General features: G+C 44.4%; 2 protein-coding genes and 1 long non-coding RNA gene across 13 annotated transcripts in view; 1 reads left to right on the top strand and 2 right to left on the bottom strand.

Annotated features, from left to right (window-relative positions):
- ZSCAN25 (zinc finger and SCAN domain containing 25) overlaps positions 1–23316 on the bottom strand; it is a 58315-nt gene that overhangs the window by 21282 nt on the left and 13717 nt on the right. For 2 of the 11 annotated variants that reach the window (XM_070567588.1, XM_070567583.1), the window contains exon 1: positions 247–382. Coding sequence is in view for 2 of the 11 variants with exons in the window: in XM_070567582.1 (XP_070423683.1) it covers positions 247–306 (60 nt within the window). In the remaining 9 variants the exon portion in view is untranslated. Of the gene's footprint in view, positions 1–246; positions 448–677; positions 1480–1782; positions 1932–7476; positions 7687–23316 lie in introns of those variants that run through there. The other 9 variants (XM_070567584.1, XM_070567585.1, XM_070567582.1 and 6 more) reach the window with 9 other exon arrangements.
- Positions 390–23199, top strand: LOC139074849 (uncharacterized). The gene is made up of 2 exons (XR_011524702.1): positions 390–753; positions 19519–23199. It is a non-coding gene; the product is annotated as an uncharacterized lncRNA (long non-coding RNA).
- Positions 7380–16377, bottom strand: TMEM225B (transmembrane protein 225B). The gene is given in 4 exon segments (XM_070568924.1): positions 7380–7686; positions 14240–14575; positions 16171–16278; positions 16281–16377. Coding segments are annotated over 4 exon segments (714 nt in total). The 3' UTR covers positions 7380–7513.

Below are 23316 nucleotides of genomic sequence, written 5' to 3'. Positions count from 1 at the left end.
GCGGGGGACGATCACTCTAAATGGAGCAGAGAATAAGCAGACGGCAGGAGGCACGTCCGAGCTTCCGCTTAATATCCTATCGGGTGTTTGTCTATTTATCTACCTTTCTTAAACCTATTTTACACCTTCAGTCTATTCAGTTTCTCTGCTGCATCAATTGAGATTTCTCTTTCATGACTTCCCAGCTACTGCATTTATTCACTCCACCCACTACTGCGTTGATCGCACTACGGCGCAAATATTTACCAATGTGTCTCCGTCTACCAGGTTCCCCGAAGGCAAGAAAGGTCCGCGATCATTTTTCATCCCTGGCACTTGACAGACAGAAGGCGTCCCGTAACTGCTCTTTAAACGAGCGTGTCACGCCTCGCTCTAAAAGGACTACTTTCACTTTTCAGAGCTCCGCCTCGGTTCAAGGTCTCGGGTTCGTGGAGCCCCCCGCGTTAAGCCACCCCTGGCCGCGCGGGATCGGCCTCGCTCCACCCTGAGCCGACCGCGGAGCGGACCCCCGCGCCCGACCCGCAAGGCCTCGGCGCCGCGGGAGGCAGCTCCGAGGAGACGCGCCGCCCGCAGCGTCAGCCCCGCCGCCGCCGAGGCCCGCAGCGGCACCACAGCTCGGCCCCCGCGCCCGTCCACCTCCACCCCGCCGCCCCGCCCGGCCCCAACCGGACTCTCACCCGCGGCCCCGCACGCGCGCCGAGCTGGCCCGCGCCCTCGGCGGACCGGAAGTGGGCTGCGAACACTGTCAGACAGGTGCGTAAGGAAGGGGGGTCCCTTCCGTTTCCTCTCTAGGACTCTCGGAGGTCGATCGTCTCGATGGTCGCTCGTCCCCGTGGCTAACTCGTCTCCTGGAGGCTCAGGCCCCTCTGCGCCTCCTTTCCTTTGCACCCGCTTTCTCTCTGTGGGAAGGACACGGTGCCTCCTTCGGAGCTTTGGAGTCCAGTCGTTCAACACGTGTTTATTCCGCGCCTGCGGTATTTTATGCGAGGTGTGGGGGCCGGGGGTGACAGAGGGAAGCACCGAGGATTATAAATTCACATAAAAGAGGCCACGACCCCCGGGTAGTGAGGGGAGGGGCGGGGTAGTCAGGGAAGGCTTCCTGGAGGAGCCGCAACCTGAGCTCAGATTTGAAGGGTGGACCAGTGAGGTAAGTGTCCCCAGCAGAGGGAGCACGAGGTGCCCAGCGAGGGGTGGGAATGACGGCATTCCCACACCATCGGAGCCGCTAGAGCAGAAGGCTAAACTAGGTAATTCGGAGGGTAACCCGAAGGCAGTGGGAAGCCGCGGGAAGGAATAGATTTTAGAAAAGACGGTACTGAGAAACAAACCTGCGAAAGAGACTGAGCGAGAGAGGAGGAGGGTGGGGAGATGAGAAGACGGACTGTGGGGCTAAATAATGCAATCCAGGAGAGAAAGGACCAGACGGAACGGAGGCAGTCCGTGAGACTGGAGGTTGCAAGGAGGGTGTAGATGTGAAACCTATTTGGGAAGCAACATAGGCAAGGTTTGAACACTGATTGCATCTGGAGGATGAGAGAGAAGATGGAATAATTTACTAAATGACCAAGTCCACATCTCATATCAAAAAAACGGACTTTGAAAAAGTAGACCACTTGTTGGTCATCTGGAAAGAGAGAACACTGGGTCCATACCTTATACCACATGCGGGGGCAAAATCCAGCTGGGCTCACAGGGTCTCATTCTTTTATATTACAAATTATATTATCAATCCCTTCTGGAAATAGTGTCGGATATCCTCCTCATCCACTCACATGCACTCACCTCCAAGAGGGATGAGACAACCTTGTCATCCAGGGCCAAGAAACTGCCTGACTGGCTCAGACAATCTGTCTTGGAAGACTGAACTATATCTAGTGACATCAAAAACCAGTCTTCGGCTTGCCATGGAGAGACACAGAGAGGAGGGCATTCTGGAAAAGGCAGAAGGAGACTGGATCAGATGACAGGTCTCCAGGTCAGCCTTGGCCAGGAGAAAGGGGCTCCTCTGAATTGGGAAGAAAAGAATCAAAGATGGGTGATGGTGTAGGTCAGAGCTCTGCAAACTTTCTCTGTGAAGGGCCAGATAGTAACCATCCTAGGCTTTGCACGACACATAGTGTGTCGCATACTCCTCTTCATTTTCACAATCCTTTAAAAGGTAAAAACCATTTTTAGCTCACAGCCAGGGCTGGATTTGACACAAGGGCTGTAGTTTGCTCACCCCTCATGTAGATTATTTTAAAGTTATTCTAGAGAGAAGTTTAAGGAGTTCATTCTTGGCCTCTTTTCTCAGTGATATTATCTGGTGAGAGTACAAGAGATGATGATAGGCTTGGAGCTTAAATAATGGGGTTAAGATTGGAATATCTGGGGGGCTGGCCCCATGGCCTAGTGGTTAAGTTTGTGCGCTCCGCTTCAGCCCCCCAGGGTTTTGCTGGTTCAGATCCTGGGCGTGGACATGGCACCACTCATCTGGTCATGTTGAGGCAGCATCCCACATAGCACAACTAGAAGAACCCACAACTAAAAAGATACAACTAGGTACTGAGGGGATTTGGGGAGAAAAAGCAAAAAAAAAAGAAGAAGATTGGCAACAGTTGTTAGCTCAGGTGCCAATCTTAAAAAAAACAAAAATTGGAATATCTATTGTGAGGAATGATGTAGGAAAAATTTGTAGGGTGCATGGAAAGATTGTCAAGCCACACTGAATACTCAAGTGAGACTGAAAACAAAACAACTGAGAGAATCAATCCATACAGTTGTTTGTGCAATCTAGGGGCAGATCTGCAGAAAACAAACAGCTGAGTTAAACCAATATTGATTATTATGAGAGAATGCCAAGGGGACGGAAATGAGGGCCGTAGTGGGAGAATGTTGTATTGAGTGACCACAGAGTCCAAACTGAGCAGAGAGGAGGGCTGGAAACCAACAAGGAGGCCTGAGGAGTCAGAGGTTAGCATGAGGCCATGAAGCAGGTTTCAGGAATTTTTCCAGAAATGCTATAGGCAAACTAAGCATAAAATGCATATCCTTTTTGTTTTCCAAAGCAGAACCATGCTGTATTTTGTTCTGCACTTTGTTTTTATACACTAAACAATATCTTTCCATGTCTACACATACTGATCTACCTCATTCTTTTTACCAGCTGCACAGTATTCCACTGCATGTATTTCCCATGATTTATGAAGCTTATTGGTGGACATTGAGGTTGTTTCCAACATTAGGATTTACCAGAAATCTGGAATGAACATTGTTATACATAATTCCTTGTGCACCTTTTGCAAATGAACCTAAAGGATGAATTCCTGTACATGGAATTGTTGGCTCTAAAAGTTATCCATGCATTTTGAATTTGGTCAGCTGTTGCCAAATTATCCTACAAAGAGCCTGCACCAATTTCCACTCCCTCAAATAGTGGGGGATAATGTTCATTTCTCCACAATCTCATCAACACTGGATCTCATCAAACTTTTTCATCTTTGTAATCTGACAAGTGAAATAAATAGTGACCTATTTTTATTTGCATATCTTAATTATGAGTAAAGTCAACTATTATTCATAAGCTACTTACTTATATTTCTTTTCCTATGAATGGGCTTTTTTTATCTTTTCCTCTGTTTCTGTTAATTTTAATATGAATGTTTTATTTCATACGAATTTTTGAATAGGTAACACATTTACATGATTCAAGAATCAATATCATATAAAAAGTTACACACAGAATTATTGCTCCTGCCTTTGCCCACTCCACCACCCCATTCCCTAATCTACCCCCATCTCTAAAGATTTATTAGTTTATTGTATAGTTTTCAAGTATTTATTTGCAGATACTAATATTCATATATTTTCTCCTGTCTTCTCCCCCTTTCTTACACAAAAGGAAGTACACTGATACCTTGTTTTTTATCATGTGATATGTCTTCAAAAATATTCCATATCAGTACATAGATATCTGTCTCATTTTCTCTTTTATTTTTTTTGGAGGAAGATTAGCCCTGAGCTAACATCTGCCGCCAATCCTCCCTTTTTTGCTGAGGAAGACTGGCCCTGAGCTAACATCCACACCCATCTTCCTCTACTTTATATGTGGGACACCTACCACAGCATGGCTTGTCAAGCGTGCCATGTCCGCACCTAGGATCCGAACTGGCGAACCCTGGGCCACTGAAGTGGAACGTGCGAACCTAACTGCTGCGCCACTGGGCCGGCCCCTCATTTTCTTTTAAGCTGGTGTAGATGTAACACAATTGATTTAATATGTCCCCTATTGATGGACATTTGACTTGCTCCTAATCATTTATTATTACAAATGCTGCAGCAATTAATAACCCTGCACCTATATCATTTTTAAATATGTGTGCAGGTGTATCTGTTGGATAAATTCTTAAACTGAGAATGTTGATTTAAAGTATTAACACTTTTGTAGTTTTGCAGACATTGCCAGATTCCCCTCAATATGGATTATATCATTTTTCAGTTCTATTTGCAACATATGACAGTGTCTGTTTCCCCACAGCTTAGCCAACAGAATGTGTTGCATCCAACTTTTGACTTTTGCAGATCTCAAATGGAGAAATGACATTTCAGTAGCGTTTTCTCCAGTTTTTGAAATTTTGCATTTCTTTTATTCTAATTTCTTTAACATATTAACAATAGTTTAATAATAGTTATTTTAAAGTTTGTGTTTGCTAACCCCAATATTTGAATCATCATTGCATCTGCTTAGCTATTGGTTATTTTTTTCTCTTCAGTCACATTTTTGCATGTCTAGTAATTTTGCATTGTATGCCAGTATTTGTGCACAAAGAAAGTACAGAGGCTCCAGGCCTTCCATGATAGGGCAGTGCTTTGTTCCAGAGTGTCTATTCCAGTAAAAAACAAAGCACTGCCCCATGGTAGAAGTTGAGCATCTTGCATCAATTTTCCCAAGTAAATGTTACTCCTTTCCAGTAGGTTCCTTTTCAATAGAAAGGAACTTTATTTCAATCAGTTTTCTCGAATTTTAGTTTTAAATATTTGTTCTGTTCCTTTATTTCAGTTTTCTGCCTCAGGGACTCCAATTTTATACATGGTGGAACTCCTTTACCTGTCTTTTATAGCTTTCACTCTCTCTAATCCTTTTCATTTCTTTATTTCATTTTTTGCACATTTATTATTCTTATCCTTTATACCTCTTACTGTTCTGGTATCTATTCTCTCTGGTGCTTCTTGTAATTTAGTCTTCTAAGTCTTGTAATTTAGTCTTTTAGTCTTCTTTAGACTTTTTCCAGCTCTTTCTTGAATTTGATCAGTTCCCATTTTATATCCGCCCGTTATCTGGCCCTCACTTTCTGGGGTCAGGATGTTTCTTCTCTAAGTTCCTATAATTCTGATTTGTGGGATTTATTTTTCCTAGCTGCAATTGCTTCATTAACTTTTTAAATTTATCTTGGAATGTTGGATTATAATTTTCCTCCACATTGTGGCAACCATTTTCTGCTGAGTTTTCTTCATATCCAGACTTTTGCTTCTCTTTCTGCTTTTTCTTATAACACCTTTGTACTGATAATGCTGTTTTACTCTTCTACTTGAATGAGTTTGACTTTCCTGGCCCAGCTGTTTGCAGGAGGATACTGTGGAAGGGGCGTCAGGTAAGCGGAATGATCCCACCCTCTCAGTGTGAGTGCTCTTCCTTCCACTGCTACGCTGAGGGATACTTCAATATATAGTTCCCCACTTGGCCAGGATTCCTCTGACCCTTATATCCTAACTGGGTTCAGAAGGCTTGTACTACCACTTACTTACTTATGTTCTCCACCAGTCAATTCTATCAAATGATATTATTATCTGCCTTCCAAGGTGATCTTTCTTTTACAAGTGGTGCCTTCTTACATCTTTCCCTTTATAGGTTTCCAGGCATGTTCCATGCCTTCTCTGCCTCTCCAACACACATGCCCCATCATGTTTCCTCACTGTCCTGTCCATGGCCATTCCTTCTCAGGGTGGGTCCTCCTCAGACACCTGAAGGTTAATAATTGCTCATGATTTTCGGAATTCGCCACCACTATATGTTCTCCGACTCACCCCACCGTGCCCACCATGTTAATCTCCCAGTTGTGGCTTCCCATCCTGGTTCTGCAGGTTTAGGGTGGTGTGGGCCACAGTTACCTATTTTAGAGGTTGAAGATTTTCTCTATCCTTAGTTTCACTGACAATTATAGTTCCTATATAGTTTTTGTTTTTAGGTGGAAAAGTGAGAAGACCGGAACTAAGCTGTCACCATATTCCTATAAGAAACTCTCAAGACACCTTTTGAAGGGAATGTAATAAGAAACTAAAAATAATCTAACTAAAACACTTATTGGCTGTTTTTAAAGTGTATATCTCTTAGTTTTTCTGCTTGAGTCTGAGCCTCTGGAGAACAGGAAGTGGTTCTGATACCTCTGTGTACCCCATGGTGCACTGCACAAGGTCAGCCTTTGATGAACACTGTTTAATGGTCACAACAGAGCCCGCTTGACTCTAGCCGTGTCCATCACATCTCCTCTCCAGAAAGACATACACGGCTCCCTACAGGGAGCTGGTTTTTGAAGTTGCACTGCTTAAGTTCTAAGAGCTTTTTCCACATATGTGTTCTTTAGAGGGAGACGTGGGGAGGCATTATTACTTGGTATCATTGAGATGAAGAGTGGATATGAAGCCAGCAGAGGGCTTGGGTCAATTTCTAGCCTCCCCACTGCCCCAAAGCATTTGTACTTTCCAGCTATACTCATCCTAACTGGGAGGCTGAGTGCTCACCAGTCTGTAAGCACCATCAGGGCTGTGAAGGGGAGCACTTTAGAGGTGCCCTCAAGAGGCCTCTGGCTCGAGTGAAAGGATGGAATGCCGATGTGTTGACTGGCTAACTTGCCTATGCTTTCCTCAGAGGCATAAACTCACTAGGCTCAGACTTCCAGACCTAGGAGCTCAATCTTGGGCAAGCTTTCACCTTTAACCACTCCCAACCCTTCCCTCCAACACGTGCTTCAGGAAAGTTTCCTGTACTGAGTCATGCTTTTGTTTAGGGACATCGCTTTTTCTTTTTAATATCACTAACTCAAACACCCTCTGTTGTCGTTATATTCTGTTCAGTTTTTGTTTTACAAAAGCTCACTTCACTTGATCATTTTGTAATATTCCTACCTTCCCTCCTGCCCTCCAGGCTGCTTTGGGGTTTTGGGGGGTGGTTTTTGTTGTTGTTGGTTTTTTTTTGTTTTTTTTTTTGGTATGGATTAATGGGCAATATTCCTCCTTTTACTGAAAACACCTGCAAAAATAAACCACTCAGGAAGCTCAGAAGAATTAAAAAATCTTTTATCAAATTTCAAATATGAGCAAGATAGAATCCCTGTGAGTATGAGGGAGTGGAGGGTTGATCTGACACCCAAGAAGCTCATCAGAAGCAGCAGAGACTGGCGGACAAGGGGGAGCCACATACACCTACACACATATACTCACACAGCTTGACGAAGCGTAGAGGACTGACTACCCTGGGCTACACAATTGTTTCTTCCTTCAGCAAAGTCTCCTTTTGTATTGAGCTCAGTTATCCTCCCAAACTCTCCAGATTTACCAGGTGCAGGATCCCTTCGGTCTCCTCAATATTCTGGGAAATGGGCAACAAATGGCAGCCAAGGCAGGCTGATTCTTGAAAGAGGCAGATGGCACCTAGGTAACAGCAAAAGTTTGGGTCGGGTTAGAGAGTGCTGAGCTCCATGCCCTAGGGGTCAGGAACTCTCTCGTCTACTGCGACTCCCTCTGAGCTATACCTATCCTCCCTAGTTCTCCCCTCCAACCTGGAGTATTACAGAGACAGAAGGAAAGACAGAATGCATCAAAAGACCAGGTACACAAATAGATGGGTAAAATCACAGAACCATGGCCAGTGCTAGAAGGCATCTTAGCAACTGTCTAACCATTAATAGGTAAGAAAACAAGGTTTAAGAGAAGAAGGTGAAACACAACACCCAGGTCTCTTGATGCCCAACTCAAGAAGCAAAAGAAAGGGAAAAGGGAATCAATATTCATAAGAAATAACGCATATATCTTGAGTGAATAATAAATGCTGTATTAAGGATAAGACTATGATAAAGGACAACTTCTGTTTTCAGCATTATGGCAGACTAAATACTCTCCCACTAAAAACAGCAAAAATTCTAAATAAAATATTTCTTTAGAAACAAATTTTTTAATGCAATGCCAAGCTGGCGTCAGAGTAAGATATTCTCAAAAGCCAAAACCATAGTGAAAACAGGAATCTAAAGAGTTAAGCAAGCCCACAATTAGCCTTCACCTCGGAGATATACACTCAGCCCAGGTGATCTGATTTTCCATTCTGTTGGCCATCTGGGGCACAAAAAGTAGAAGAAAAAGCCCAGGGCCTGAGAAGATGGGGAATTTAATAAGAGTCTGCCACGTAAAGCTGGAACTTCAAAGTTACCTGTATTGACTGAGAATTTGTAAACACAGGCTAGCTATTATGTGGGTCTAAAGCTAAATTCACAATGCCTATGTATTTTGTTTGTGATCCTAGGCTAGTTGTACACCCAAACACCAAGCAGAAGCAAATGCAAATCCACTTTGTTTTTAATTGGGCTACTATTGGTTTACAAAATTATATGTCTCACGTGTACGACACTATAATTTGACTTCTGTATACACTACAGTGTTCTCACCACCAAAATCTAGTTTCCATCCATCACCATACAATTGACCCTCTTTACCCATTTTATCCTTCCCCTACCGACTTCACCACTGGTAACCACTTATCTGTTCTCTGTATATATGTGTTTGTTGTTGTTGTTTTATCTTCTACGTGTGAATGAAATAATAATATGAAATTCGTATATGACTTTCTATTTCTGACTTATTTAGCTTATACCCTCAAGATTCACTCAAGTTGTCGCAAACGGCACGATTTTGTCTTTCATTATGGCTGAGTAGTATTCCCTTGTATATATATACCACATCTTCTTTATCCATTCATCTGTCAATGGGCACTTAGGTTGTTCCAATATCTTGGTTATTGTAAATAATGCTGCAATGAACATAGGGGTGCATATATCTTTTCGAGTTAGTGTTTTCATATTCTTCAGATAAATACCCAAAAGTGGAATAGCTGGATCATATGGTAGTTCTATTCTTAATTTTGGAGGAATCTCCATATTGTTTTCCATAATGTCTCCACCAATTTGCATTGCCATTGCAGCAGTGTACGAGGGTTCCCTTTTCTCCAGATCCTCTCCAACACTTGTCATTTCTTATATTTTTGATAATAGCCATTCCAACAACTGTGAGGTATCTCACTGTGGTTTTGATTTGCGTTTCCCTAATAATTAGTAATGTTGAACATCTTTTCATGTGTCTGTTGGCCATCTGTATGTCTTCTTTGGAAAAATGTCTATTCCGATTCTCTGCCCATTTTTTAATTGGGTTGTTTGCTTTTTTGTTGTTGAGTTATATGAGTTCTTTATATATTTTGGAATATTAACCCCTTATCGGATATATGATTGCAAATAACTTCTCCCATTTGTTGGTTGTCTTTTCATTTTGTTGATGGTTTCCTTTGCCAAGCAGAAGCTTTTAGTTTGATATAGTCTTATTTATTTTTGCTTTTGTTTCCCTTGCCTGAGGAGACATATCCAAAAACATACTGCTAAGACTGATGTCAAAGAGCATACTACCTATGCTTTCTTCTAGGAGTTTTCTTCTAGGTCTTATACTCAAGTCTTTAATTCATTTTGAGTTAATTTCTGTGTAAGATAGTGGTCTAGTTTCATTCTTTTACATGTGGCTGGCCAGTTTCCCAACACCATTTATTGAAGAGACTTTCCTTTCTCCATTGTATGTTCTTGGCAGGCACCTCCACCACATCCAGGGTCCCACAGCAGGGGAAGGAGGAAGCTGGTGGAGGAGCCAGGGTTGCAGGCACCTTCACCACATCTGGAGTTGTTGGGTTTGCAGGCACCACTGCTACACCGGGGAGCAGGGGGGTGGCCTAGAGTCACAGGCATTACTGTGGCTAGGGGTCACAGGCCCCACTGCAGCTGTTGCCTGTTTCCCTGTGGCCACAGGCACTGCTGTGGCTGGGAAGCTGGAGTCCTGTGTGCTGCCTCTGCTGTTGCCACCAGGTTCCCTGGGGCTGCAGGCTCAGCTACCATGGCCAGGGGGCCAGGATTGCAGGCACTGCCTCCACTGTTCCCCCAGTTCCACCTCCTTTGTGTGTTCCAACCCACCCACCTTCAGATGTACAGATATGTAGATCTCTCCAGCATCCTAGTGTTTGGGCAGAGGAGCTATTGTTGAGTTATGGATATTTTACTAGATGTAGATTGAAGGGGAGAGACAAAGGGAGCATCTCACATCTCCATGATGCTGACATCACTCTCCCAAATCCTTTTGTGAGGAAACACTTTAAATACAGGCCTCAAAAAGCTTCCACCAAAAAAATTCCAAGGAAAATGCATCCACAGTCAAACACATACCAAAAAACACAAAACATACCAAGAAATAAGACACCACAAGTGAGAGCCTACAGAAACAGCAGTGGATAGAGTCAGACCTGCAAATAATTAGGTTGTTAAACTTATAAGACCAGAATGCAAGGGAAGTATGTTTAACATTATAATAAAACAATATTTAGAGAATAGGTTAAAATATAAGTAAGGATAAAGAGGGTATAAAATATGATAAGATTTAGGAGAAATACAACTTCTAGTTAAATTGAAATAAAAACTTAATAGATAGGTTAATTAGCAGATCAGACACAGCTAAAAAGTGAATGGATGAAATTGAAGATACATCTAAGTAAGTTATTCAGAATGCAGCCCAGAAAGACAAAGAGATGGAAAATATGAAAGAGAAATCAAGAGACATGCAGGATGGGGTAACAAGATCTAACAGATGTCTTCCTGGAGTCCCAAAAAGGAAAGAAAATTGGGAGAAGATAAAAGCGTTCTAGAAATTCTGAAAGACACCACTCCTCAGATTCAGTTCACGCAACAAACCATAACACAAATATACATACCCTTCAAAATACCAAAGAAAGTCTGAGAGAAAAGAAAGATTTCCTCAAAAAGAGTGATATTTTTACAGAGCCAACTTCTCAACAACAATGGAGGTGGGAAAATAACAGAATAATATCTTGAATGCTGGGAGGACAACCGTCAACTTAAAAACGTGTGTCCAAGCAAAACTAACTTTAACGAACAAAAATGAAAGAAAGATAATTTCACACAAACAAGATATGAGAGAGTGTATCTCTGTTGACCCTCATTAAAAAGTATTATAAAGGATGTATTTCGGGCAGAAGGATACTGACCTTAGACAGAAAGTCTGAGAAGCTTTGAGAAGCAACTAAATTGCAAAATATGTGGTAAATTTAAACAAACAAATATTAAATGCATAAAATAATAATAATGCCAAATGTGTAGAATTTTTTTAAAAACTAGAAGAAACTGAGACATTGGACAAAACAGCATATAACTTAGGAGGGCAGGAGGTCCTTGTATTATTTCTGAGGAGACTAAATATGATGATTAAGTTTCAACTTTGTTAAGTAAGCATGTTAAAATGTCAAGAGTAACAACTACACAAACACAAGTAGACCATATAATTTTCAAAATAAAGAGGGGGGAAATGTAATGAGAATTATATACATAAAATTCAATCAATCCAAAGCAAGGCAAGAGAGGTGGGGGGTTTGGCAGCAGAAAAAACAACTGAAAGCACAAATTAAGGTGGTAGGAAAAATTCAAATATATCATTAGTCACAATATATGTAAGTCAACTAAATGCTCATCTAAAAGACAAAGATTATAAAGCTAGAGGGAAAAAAATCATAAGCAATTTATGAGAGATGTCCAAAACATGAAGACAGAGAAAGGTTTAAAGTAAAAGATTAAAAGATCTAATAGGCAAATACTAACCTAAAAAATGTATAAGTAGCTATAGTGATATCAGATAAAACAGATTTTATGGCAAAAAGCATTACTAGAAATAAAAAGGATCACAGCATAATGATAAAAATTTCAGTTCACTAGTAAAATATAACAATTCTAAATCAAGATTTAAACAATATAATAAATAAGCTTGATCTAATGATTATAGGTAAAAGGTTGCATTGAACATGAAACATGAAAATGGACCTCAAAGTAGGCTATAAAGCAAGTCTCAAGAAATCTGAAAATATTAGGATTACATAGACCATGATCTATCATCAAACTGATATTACATTAAAATTATTAACACAAAGATACAATAAAAATTCTATGCTTGGGAATTTAAAAGTATACTTTAAAATAATTCATGGATCAAAGAAGAAATCATAAGGAAAATCGGAAAATATTTTAAATAGAACAATAACATAAAATATTATACATCAAAATGGGAGACGCAAATAAAGCAATTCTTTGAGGGTAATTAAAGCTTTAAATGCCTGCTCAGGAAACAAGATATAATTGATGAGTTTAGATCTTGATTTAACAAATTGGAAAAGGAATAGCAGCATAAATGCAAAAAAGTAGTAGAGAGGGAAGTTCAAAATAAGAAGCAAAAATTAAATAGGAAATAAACATAAAATATGAAGGTTCAAGAAAGCTAAAAGCTGGTTCTTTGAAAAGACTAAAAAAGTGATAAACCTCTGACAAAATTGGTAATGAAAAAAGAGAAAATTCAGTATGAAAAAAGTACATAACTAACAGATGCAGCACAAATTAAAAAATTAAAAAAGAAACTATTTTGAGTAACTTTATGTCAATAAATTTTAAAACTGATAAAATGTATAAATTTATAGAAATATATAAATTACTAAAACTGACTCAAGAAGATACAAAAATACCTGAATAGTCCTATAATCATTAAAAAAAACTGAATCATGAGCTTAAAATTCTCCCTTAGAAAAATACCGTGATTCTTTTACAGGCAAGCTTAGTTATACAACTAAACACTTAAGGTGGTAAACATGAATAAAGCTTAGTTCCTCATATCAACATGGAAGAATCTCAAGGTTATAATGTTGATAAAATATAGCAAATTCCAGAAGAATAAATAAAGTATGATTGTACAAAGTTTTAAAGCATGAAAAACTAAATAATATATTGTTTAAGGATATTTATATGTGTAGTAAATATGATTAACATAACTTTCAGAATAATTGGTTCTTGAAAGGAGAGAAGAGGATGAGATCAGGAAAAGCTACATGGTTGAGGGGTGAAGACTTCAAAGATACTTAATGTTCCACCATATTTCATTAATTTTGACAAGTCAATTTTTTTCACATTTTAACATCTCTGAGATGAGGCTGTGTCTTACAAGAATTATACTTGGCATCAACTTTTCTTTCTTAGTGGTACATAAAATAAGGGAGTAACTTACAAACAATGGATTTGACGAAATAAGGCTAATTCTTAAACTATATGGTGGAAATACGGGTGTACAGTTTATTTTTAACTAGTTGTTTCTTAAGGATATATTATAAATACTTTTTATATATTCAATGTATAATAAAAATCAAGTTAAAATAGATTATGATCATGGGTCAGGTTAATATAATGGGAAGAAGTTAGGGGTAGGGACAAAATCAGAGAAGATTAAGAGCTTAGATGGTCATGGTATGTAAAGATAAAAGGGGTACTCTTGCTCTCCTCCTGTGGTTCCTGCCTTTGCTCCAGCCTTCCTCAGATTTAACCAAACAGAGCCATGTGGCCCACAGCCTGTGTGACTCCTGCATGGAGGCTCCTTTGTCCTGCCCACAACGCTTGCCCTCTCTGAGCCACTGCACAAGCCTATCTCACCCTGCTCCCCAACTCGTCTCAAAGCCCATCTGCCTCACTTCCCAGGGGCCGGTAATCAGAAATCCCTTTCCTGGGTACCCTCTGTGTCCGTGCCCTGGGCTGACTCCAGGTGGGCCGTCTGGGTGTGACGTTTCAATGAAACTCAACCTGGTCTTCCCATGCTGAGTGTTCCACCTCCTCCATCTGATGGGAGCCTCCCAGGGTAGGGCCTTGCTCAGCCTCCCAAAGTCAAAAGGTTCCAAACGGCAGAGATGGTCTCTTCCATTCATTCAGACAAGAAATATTTATATTTTGCTTATATTATATATTTCTATTATAATTCTTGTGGTAGAGTCTATGATAATCACTGGGATAGAGATTACGGTAAAAAGACTCCCAGACCAATGACCCCAAGCCAACATGGTAAGGGCTGTGCTAGAAGCAGGTACAGAGCAACTGAGAAGCCCTAAAGGAGAGGCATAGTAAATCCTGAGGGGTGGGTATGGGGGCGGGCTGCTTCACAGAGAAGGCAACAGAGGAGAGGGGCCCTAAAAATTCTCTCGCTCCTGACATCACAGAGACCATCACAGATTCCCTGCCTTTGGACTCCTCCCCAAGGCTTGCCTGCAGTTCCACACCTGTGAGGAAGCTGAGGAAGGCTGACACAAAGTTGTGCTTCCGGGTCCTTAGAAAGAGCTGAGCAGCAAAGGACCACATGCTGAAGGTGGTGAGGAAAGACAAGACAACTGCAGACAGCAGAAAGAAGCGGCCAAGGACGATGTACACTGAAGGGCACCCTGACCCACAAGGGCAGAGCCCCACAGAGCCTGGGCACAGACGGCCTCTGGAGCTCTGCCACCCTCGGATCCTAAAGCCTGGCCTGGGACCAAGGCTCCGACCCTGACACTTTGCCACCAGGAATGTTCTGGGCCCACCATTTTGTTCCCAACAACATGGAAGTAAATGAAAAAAAATTAGATGGACAATTTCAGATACTGAAATCACTAATTCTCAACAAATATTATTATGTGAATCTGGTTGTATCAAATCATGTGGGGAAACCATGCATCTGTCATCCACTTAGGAAAAACGGTGGTTTTAATAAACAACAGAAAATGAAACTCTCATGATAAAACTTGTTGCCTGTGGAAATGTGAAGAATCACATCTGTATTGGTTACACTGAAATAAGTCACCCATGGAAAATCAGAACTTTGTAAGGTCAAGATGTTCTGAACTCTGTGGGGAACCCCCACACTCCTATTTAATCATCCTGGTGAATAGAGTGAAACAGACAGACCCAAAATAGCAAAGCCAGAGTCTTGAAGACAGGGTGATTCATTCTCCTACTGTTGGCATGATTCAGACCCACATTAAAATGAGTTAGATTACCCTCCAAAGCATGCAGAGATGGACAGCTAGGGGTAGGATAAAGTAATAAAGGTGTGCTGAAGACCCAGATATCCTAGAATCTACCTTGGGTTAAACCAGTGGTTCTCAACTGATATTTGACAATGCCAAGAGGTAATTTTGGTTGTCACAACTGGGGTGGAGTGGGGGGGGGGGGGGGAGGTTCTACTGTCATCTAGTAGGTAGAAGAGAGTAGAGGTGCTATTAACCATCCTGCAAGAAACAGGAGAGCCCCACAACAAAGATTATCTGGCCCAAAATGTCAGTCGTGCCAAGGTTGAGGAACCCCGGATCAAAGAGCTCACACAGTCTGGCCCATCTTCCCCCAGGTGGCCTCTCCTCTCCTATTACCAGGAGATAGCACCAAAGTCTCCCAGGGTCACCTCTTTTCCAAGACAGACATCCTCATGACCTCCCCAATTTCCTTGTAAAACATGGTCTTGAGAGTCAGTGCCTTCACAGTCTACTGAACTCATATATTTGTGCACATTCCCATGAAAATGTGGTACCCAGGCCTGAGCACATTATCTGCAGAGCTGCCACCCACAGCTGGACAGGTGTGTGGCCGACAGACAAGTAGGGGCTGAAATCCAGCCTGCACTCTGCTAACCAGGAGCTGTACCCATCCAAAAGGGTGCTGTCTATCTAGGCTAAGGGCAGCCCTGAGAGATGGTGGAGCCTCAAAGAGTAGGCCGGGACCTTCCCCCATCCTAGGTGGAACCACTCCTACCCTAGAAATAAACTGTGTTGCTGACACATGTGCTCCTGACTCTAGTGGTCAGCCTGACATTATTAACCTCTTCCCAGTTGCCTACTTTCCTCTAACGCCAAGAGAGTGGAGGCTCAGAGAAAATGCCCTTAAAGGCTTGTTAAATTTTGTCCTCTCTGCCCCAACCAGTCCTCTGTCACTCCCCAGTCCCCACACAGGCCCCATCTCCCTCTCCCTAGTCCCTGCCTCCATCTCTCCTTACCAGATAAGGGTCAAAGCTTCCAGCATTTGATGTGGAGGCAGTTCTCAAACAGGCCCCTGGAAAACACTTCACGGGACTCCTCGTTCACCAGCCGCACCCAAAAAGGGAGATGAAGACCACCAGCATGAGCAGGTAGCCCAGGGAGGTCAAGGCTGGGGCTGGGGCCCACATGAATCCCTTCATGTCCTTGTCCTCTAAAGTCAGCATCACCTGTGCAAGGGAAAGTAAGAGTGAGAGATGGGGCATCTATTCCGAATTCTCACGCAGCACAGGGCGAGGGAGATGACGCCTGCAGAAATGTTAGCACATCAGTGACACTCCGTAAATGTTTGTTTCTTTGCCTCGATAAACTCTACAGCCTTCACACCTCTTCGGTGGGCGTAAAAAGTGCATAACAGATTTTCTGCCACTAACTCAGGGGATGATCTTGGGCACGTGGGGTCCCTTCTCTGAGATCCAATTTCTGCCTCTGTAAGATGAAGAGGATAGACTGGGCCATGCCCAAGACCTCTTCCAGCACTAAAGTTCTAACAGGTCATTCTGTAAACACTCACCCACTGGCCACAGAAGAACCTCTCCACCACCCTCTCTTGCAGTCAGTTATTTGCCTTTTGAGATTTCAGAATGAGGACCGGGGCAGATATTAAGGCCAGGGTCTGAAGTACCTTTACTCAGTGACTGGCCTTCTTGCCTCAGGACCCGGGTTTTAGATGGACAGAGGTCCACCTGGCTGGGAGGAGCCCTCCGCTGAAAATGAGCAGATGATGTGCAAATAGAAAGTTTTACAAATAGTTTTAGAGTTTCACAGAGCTTCCTGAAGCCCTAGGTACCCTCTGGGCCCAGAGGCCAAGGCCTTCAGTGAAGGATCCCTCACATCTTCTCCTTCACTACCATCTGTCATTAAGATGTCTTCCTTTGAATGAACACCTGCGACGTGGAAGATAAGTGCTGGCTGCACTTGGCTTTAGAAGCCTGGGACTGTTGTCCCAGCTTTATCCCTTGCTAGCTATGTAACCTTGGAGAACTTGCTGAAACTCTCAGGAGCTTGGGTCCCCGATGTGGGAAAGGGAGGCTGTGACACCTGCCCAGTGAGGTCAGTAGGAGGGCCAAATGAAATCATGCATACCAAGGGGTCAAGCATAGTGCTTGGGGCTCAGGTGCTTGGTTAAAGTTGGAGGATGAGGGGAGTAGATTTCTCTTAAAATTCAAATATCCCTGTGGGAAAAGGGGTTAGTGGCCATTCACAACCTAAGACCGGATTTATTCCACAGTCTGTTTTCCTCACTGCCTTTGCGAGCCTGGCAGCCCTAAGGAATGAGTTTTCCTGAGGTGGAGAGAGGCAAGGTGGGAAGGAGAGGAGGTGATTGGGAGCCTGGGGTGCTGCAGGGAGGGCGGGCCTGGTTGGGAGGCATCCAGATGCCTGTGATGGCACTGTGATGACCCTGGCCACCTGGTAGTACAGAAGGGGGACATCAGGAGGTGAGAGATGTGACAAGGGAGGTGAGGGGCACCCTAAGACAGCAGTCCTTTTCAAGTCATGCCCAAAGGCAGGCCTGGAGACTCCCGCCTAAGCAGGGCCATGCCTGGCAGTACCAAGGTTTCAAGCTGTGCATGGTGAGTGTGGAAGACAAGGCCCTCAGTGTAAGGGCACTTCTTTCTGCTCTCCACACCCTATGCAAACACCTGTGCTCAGTGCCCGGGCACCCAGCCCTCTCTATGGCCCCAAGGTAGATCCCTTCACTTCAGCTATTGACCACTACCGCAGAACAAGCTAATGGCAGAGGGCAGAGGTGTGGGTGCCCTCCCGCATCTCCCACCCAAATATGCTGTTTATAAATGGACAAACAACTTGCCTCTTTGCATGCTGTTAGAGTGCTTTGGAAATGTTCTAAGGTGCTTTCTCCTCCTTTCTGTCATTCACTAGTTTCTCTCCTTCCCACCTGAAAATTTTTATCCTTCCCTTTCTCCAAAGCACCCCTTTCGATCTTCTATCCACTTTCCAGGCTGTATGGACAAGCCACCTGAACTTTACTGCTTCGCTTTCCTTTACTCTAAAATGATGAAGTCCGTTGGACCAGAGCATTGAGCTTAAACCTAGCGCTAAGACTCTCCGAGTAGGAGTCATGGCTACTTCTTGACCCTTGTCCTCTGGATGAGATGGAGTACCCTGGACATTTTGGTCTGAACCCTTTCCTGTTCCCCCACTGAACCTCAACTTGTCCAAAACCAACCTTAATGTCTTCCCGACCTCAATCATTCTCTCTACCACCCAAACTCTAGCCTGGAGCTCATGCTGGTTTCTCCTTTGTCCCCCATTTGCATCTCATCAGCCTTCCTCATCCTCTCAGTTTTCCTTTTATAAAGTTCCCCAAGCACCCACCCTTCCTGACTCCGCCCTGGCCATGACTCCCTCAGCTCCTGGAACACAGCAGTCATCCCCAAACACCTCCAGCCTCCTTGCCTGGGTTCCATCCCAGGGGGTGCCCTCTCTGCTCCTCCAAGCCTTTTAAATCCCACCTCTCCTGCAAAGTTCAGCTTGGTCCTGTCCACTCCATGCAGCCCTCCCAGCCACCAACCATTATCCATTCCCTCCACAAAAATTAATTGTGCACTTCCTGGACGCCCCATGCCCAGGTCAGGCCAATGGAGGGGATTCAGCGATGAAAAAAGGACAGGAACTCCAGGCTCTTGGCAACTACTGGGGAGAGAGACACATAAACATGTCACATGGTACAGTGCTTTCCTCTCCCCTGACTGGTGTTACTGTGGGGCCAGGCATGCCCCAGTGCACCACGGCCTGTCTGTCCCCGGGGCCTGGCTGCTCTCCAGTGAGGAGGACTGGGTCCCCTCTGGGGATAGGCCGGGGCCCTGCATGGCACAGCCCTCAGCGCTGGTACGGGACGACTGTGCCCCAGAGATATGCAATTTTGGGGACACATTCATATAGGCCAGATTCAAAGGACCACAGACATGTCAATATCAAAGGGGATTTGTAGATCCCTATGTACTGATAAGGAAACCTAGCTGGAGAGAAGGATCACCTGTCTGGATCCCACAGTCCATCAGAGCGGGGATAGGGACCAGCATCCTGCATGGATGCCCCTCCCACCTCACCGGCTGCCCACAGCTAGCGGTTCAGTCGCTGATTCCCAAATCTGGACTTAGTGGAACCAGCGAATTTTTTCTAACAGTTGTGTTCATGTGGATGTGTGAGAAAGGCAGAGAGAATGGGGGAACACAGGACTGCCAACTCTTTATTTTGTCAAAGGCATCCAAGACAAAACAACTGTCATCTACTATCACCGATTGTTTTAATTATTATTATTTACTTGTTTTTAATTATTTTAGAAAGGACCTATGACCCTGGAAAGTAGAAGAGCTGCAGACTCCGTGGAGCCTGGACCTGCATCTGAGAACCACAGGCCCGGGTGGAGCTTCCTCTATCCGGGGGCCCCTCAGACCTGAGCCCCCTGCGGCAGCCTGAATGCAGCCCTGTCACCTGTCCAGGCCCTGCGCACCCCTGGGACAGCTGGGAACCATACTGGGCAATGGAAGAGCCGGCGACATAAAGCGCATCCTGGGCTGGAATGGGGAAGAGACTGGAAGGCACCGTCTGGGCCGCGGGGAGCCTCACTCCCCTTTCCCACCAGGAATTTGTGGCTCCTTGGGCTGCAAACTGACCTAGGAGGTTTGGTCAGAGGTTCCTTCCTGCTGACTGCCGCCCCCCTCGGCCCTTCCTTGGCCCCAAAGCCACAGTGACATTTTCCAGACCCAGAGACAGGCACGCCCCTGGCCATCTACCCCCAGACCCCGCCCTGCTAGTCCCAAGGGCTCCTCGGTTACTTCGGGCCTTGGGATGTGGGGGCTTCTCCACGCCTTCTCCCTCCGGACCGTGCAGCCACCTCGGCTCATTCCCTCACTGGTCACCCCTCCCTCCGCCGGGGTCTCCCAGTCTCCCGGGCAGAGCTTCGCTCCCCGCCAGCCCCCTGCGGCGGGGCGAGCCCCCGGCCCCTAGTCCGCACCTTTGGCCGGCGGTCCTGTCCAGAGCTTCCGTTGCCCCCGGGGACCGGCCCGGGGATGCTCCGTTTCCTGGCACAGCCCACCGAGCCTTTGGGGCCGCGGAGGAGGGCGGGGACTCACCCTTCGGCACAGCAGCCCCGTTGCTCATCCGATGCGGGAACCCGGCTTCAGCCTCGGGGTCTTTGACGGTCCAGGCCCCGCTCAGCCGGGCGCGGAACGGGGTAGGGGTGGAGCAATCTGGAGTTGGCCGGATCTGAATTCGAATTCCAGCTCTGCTATTACCAGCGAGGTGACTTTGGGTAATTTACTTGGGTGTCAGTTTTCTCATCTGTGAAACGGGAATGATAGTAGTCTTTCCTCCTGTTGGATGGCTGAAAGGGTCCAACAAGAAGCGCCTGGACAAGACTTCTCCATTGATCCTGCATGGAGATAGCGCTACACAAACGGGGCCTGGAAGAAGCCCTGAGTCTCCCTGCCTCCCCAAGACCCTGCTGGTTCACTCCCTGCCCCCAAGACCCTCACTCCCAGGCTCTCCCATCGCTTGTCCTGAGCACGCGCTCCAGTCTCCTTCAGGCCTCCCTTTCGTTCATCTTCCCTTCTCTGCCCTCCTGTAACAAGGCTGTCTGCCCCTCTCACCACTCGGGCGTGTTTTAAACTCTTCAAAGGAGGCGGGGCACTCCATGGAGACAGAACTGGCTTCCCGCTGTGGGCATCTGGGTTGGGGGGTTGGTTCTAGTGGCAAGAGCGGCCACACTTGGGGCTGGGTAAGTCACCAGCCCCCTTGCTTTGAGTCTATGCTCACCAAGGAAATGCATTTATAACTCCTAAGATTTTAAAAAGCCAGAACCATGGCTGGCACCTCCTCACACCTCCCCACTAGCCCGTACATATTCAAAGACAACAGGATGGGATGAGAGTGCATGGACCACTAATTTATCTACTCACCTATCCTGAGAGGCACGTGACAGGCCTTGTGCTATTCAGATTCTGTCATAAGGTTCAGAACCCAGTTTGTAAGGTGCTCAGGCAAGAGAGGGCCTTGATTGGCATAGCTGGGGCAGAGCAGAGGTATAGCTGGCAGGGACTGGAGCCAGGCCAGGAAGACCCCTGGACAACTCCTCTCTGGCCTGATCTCAAAGACATAATTTTGATCTCCTCCACCCAATAGGCTTTCATTCTCCAGGTGGTAGGGGAAGTAGTCAACTTCCAGACTCACATCCTCACATTAGGGAAAAAGAATGTTTTCCTCACCCTATTCCTACCACAGTTGGTTCAGAATTTCCCGGGGAAGCATTCTGATTGGCTCAGCTTGAGTCACGTGCTCATTCTACCTGGCCAAAGAAGATGAGCTGGCTGTGCCCCATAGAAGCCAGACAGGTAGGGTCATCTAAGAAGCCAGCATCTGGACCACATATTTGGAGGAAGGTAGGGAGGACTTTCTTAAACGAAGGGGGATAGTGTTCTCAGAAGGGAGAAATTATGGCTGACCATGACAGCATTTTCATATGTGTTCATATAATACTTTTAAATGTCATTGCACAGCAAATCCAAATGACAGGCATTATTATCTCCACATTGCAGATGAAGAGACTGAGACTCAGGTGAACAACCTGCCCAAACGATCATGGATGGTTGCTAAAAACCTCAGGGTAGAGGAAAAGATTCTTCACGTGGTGCTGGAGTTGATCATCCTTGCAAATTACTTACTAATTGCAAAAGGGAAACGTGTCTTCACACAGGAGAGATCTGGCAGTCACTACCTTAAACAGGTGAACAAATGGCGCTACTTAGAGTGGAATGATCTGGCATGTGCCTCCTGAGGTGACACAGCTTGAAGGAGACATCACCTGTGAGGTATTCTTGCCAAAATGTTTAATCAAGCCTCTAAACCTCATTCCAATTTAGAGGGAATACAGGGGGTTGAGAAGAAAGTTAAATACCACCACAAGAAAACAGGGAAATAAATTCTGTGGAAAATTCTAAAGGATAACTGTTCTTGACTCCTCCAAAAGTCAAGGCCCTACCAGAAAAAGAAAAAAAAAGTGGAGGAACTGTTCTAGATTAAAAGAAACTAAAGAGACACAAAGCCAAATGCAATGATGCAATGTGACCTTTGTTTTTTTCTGATTTGAACTAGAATAGCTATAAAACACATTCTTGGGGAAACTTGGAAAAATTTGAATATGGACTTCATTTTAGATAGTATTATGGAATTAAATTCTTTTTCTTAGGGATCTTAATAGTATTGTGATTATGTAGGAGAATAACCTTACTCTTAGGAGAAGCATGCCATAGTACTTAGGGGTGAAGGTTATATATGAGCTTACTTTCAAATGATGTCAGAAAAAATGTCCATAGATAGATAGAAAGCATATATGGAAAAACCGTTACTAATTGTTCATCTAAGTGGAGGATATATAGGGTGTTCATTATACTGTTCTTTCAACTTTTCTGTATATTGAAATCTTTCAGATAAAAAGTTGGAAAAAATAAAAAGAGAACTTGCCTAAGAACACACACAGCTGGAACCTAAACTCAGGTCTATCATTCAGCCACTCAGTATCTGACAGATAGGATGCTAGGGGCACACAGGCCCTGCCTCATGGAGCTTGCAGTCTATCACAGAAGATAGGAAACTGAATAAATCTTTTTTTTTTTTTAATGTGATCAGAGCACAAAGGAATTATAGCATGCCATGGGAATCACACAGCAAGAACAGTGCAGTTCAAGGGAAGACCTGCCAAGGAGGCACCATTTAGACAGAATCTCATTCCTGAAAGGGAATTGCATCATGCAGAGGTTTTCACCTGCTTTGCAGCAACAAACACTGTACATCAAGCACACACACATGCGCACGCATGTGCACACACGGAGCAGCAGTCTCACTCGCCTTCATTATGTGCAGTGCGCACGGATGTTTTCTATTCTATCCAGTCCTTCCTACTTTTCTCTTTTACCCTTAGTGCTGGTAGCAACATACTATGATAAATAAATTTTATGACCCACTAATGGCTTTTTATCTACATTTGAAAAATACTGCTTTCAAGGATCTGACAAAATTCAAAATGACTGGGAGAAGAGTGGCCACAAGAGGACTGGAGAAGTCAGTGGGCAGAGCTGGGATGT

This window comes from Equus przewalskii, chromosome 12 (assembly GCF_037783145.1).
Source record: "Equus przewalskii isolate Varuska chromosome 12, EquPr2, whole genome shotgun sequence".
In the NCBI taxonomy this organism is placed as follows: domain Eukaryota; kingdom Metazoa; phylum Chordata; class Mammalia; order Perissodactyla; family Equidae; genus Equus; species Equus przewalskii.
This window is presented reverse-complemented; position numbering and strand designations above follow the sequence as displayed.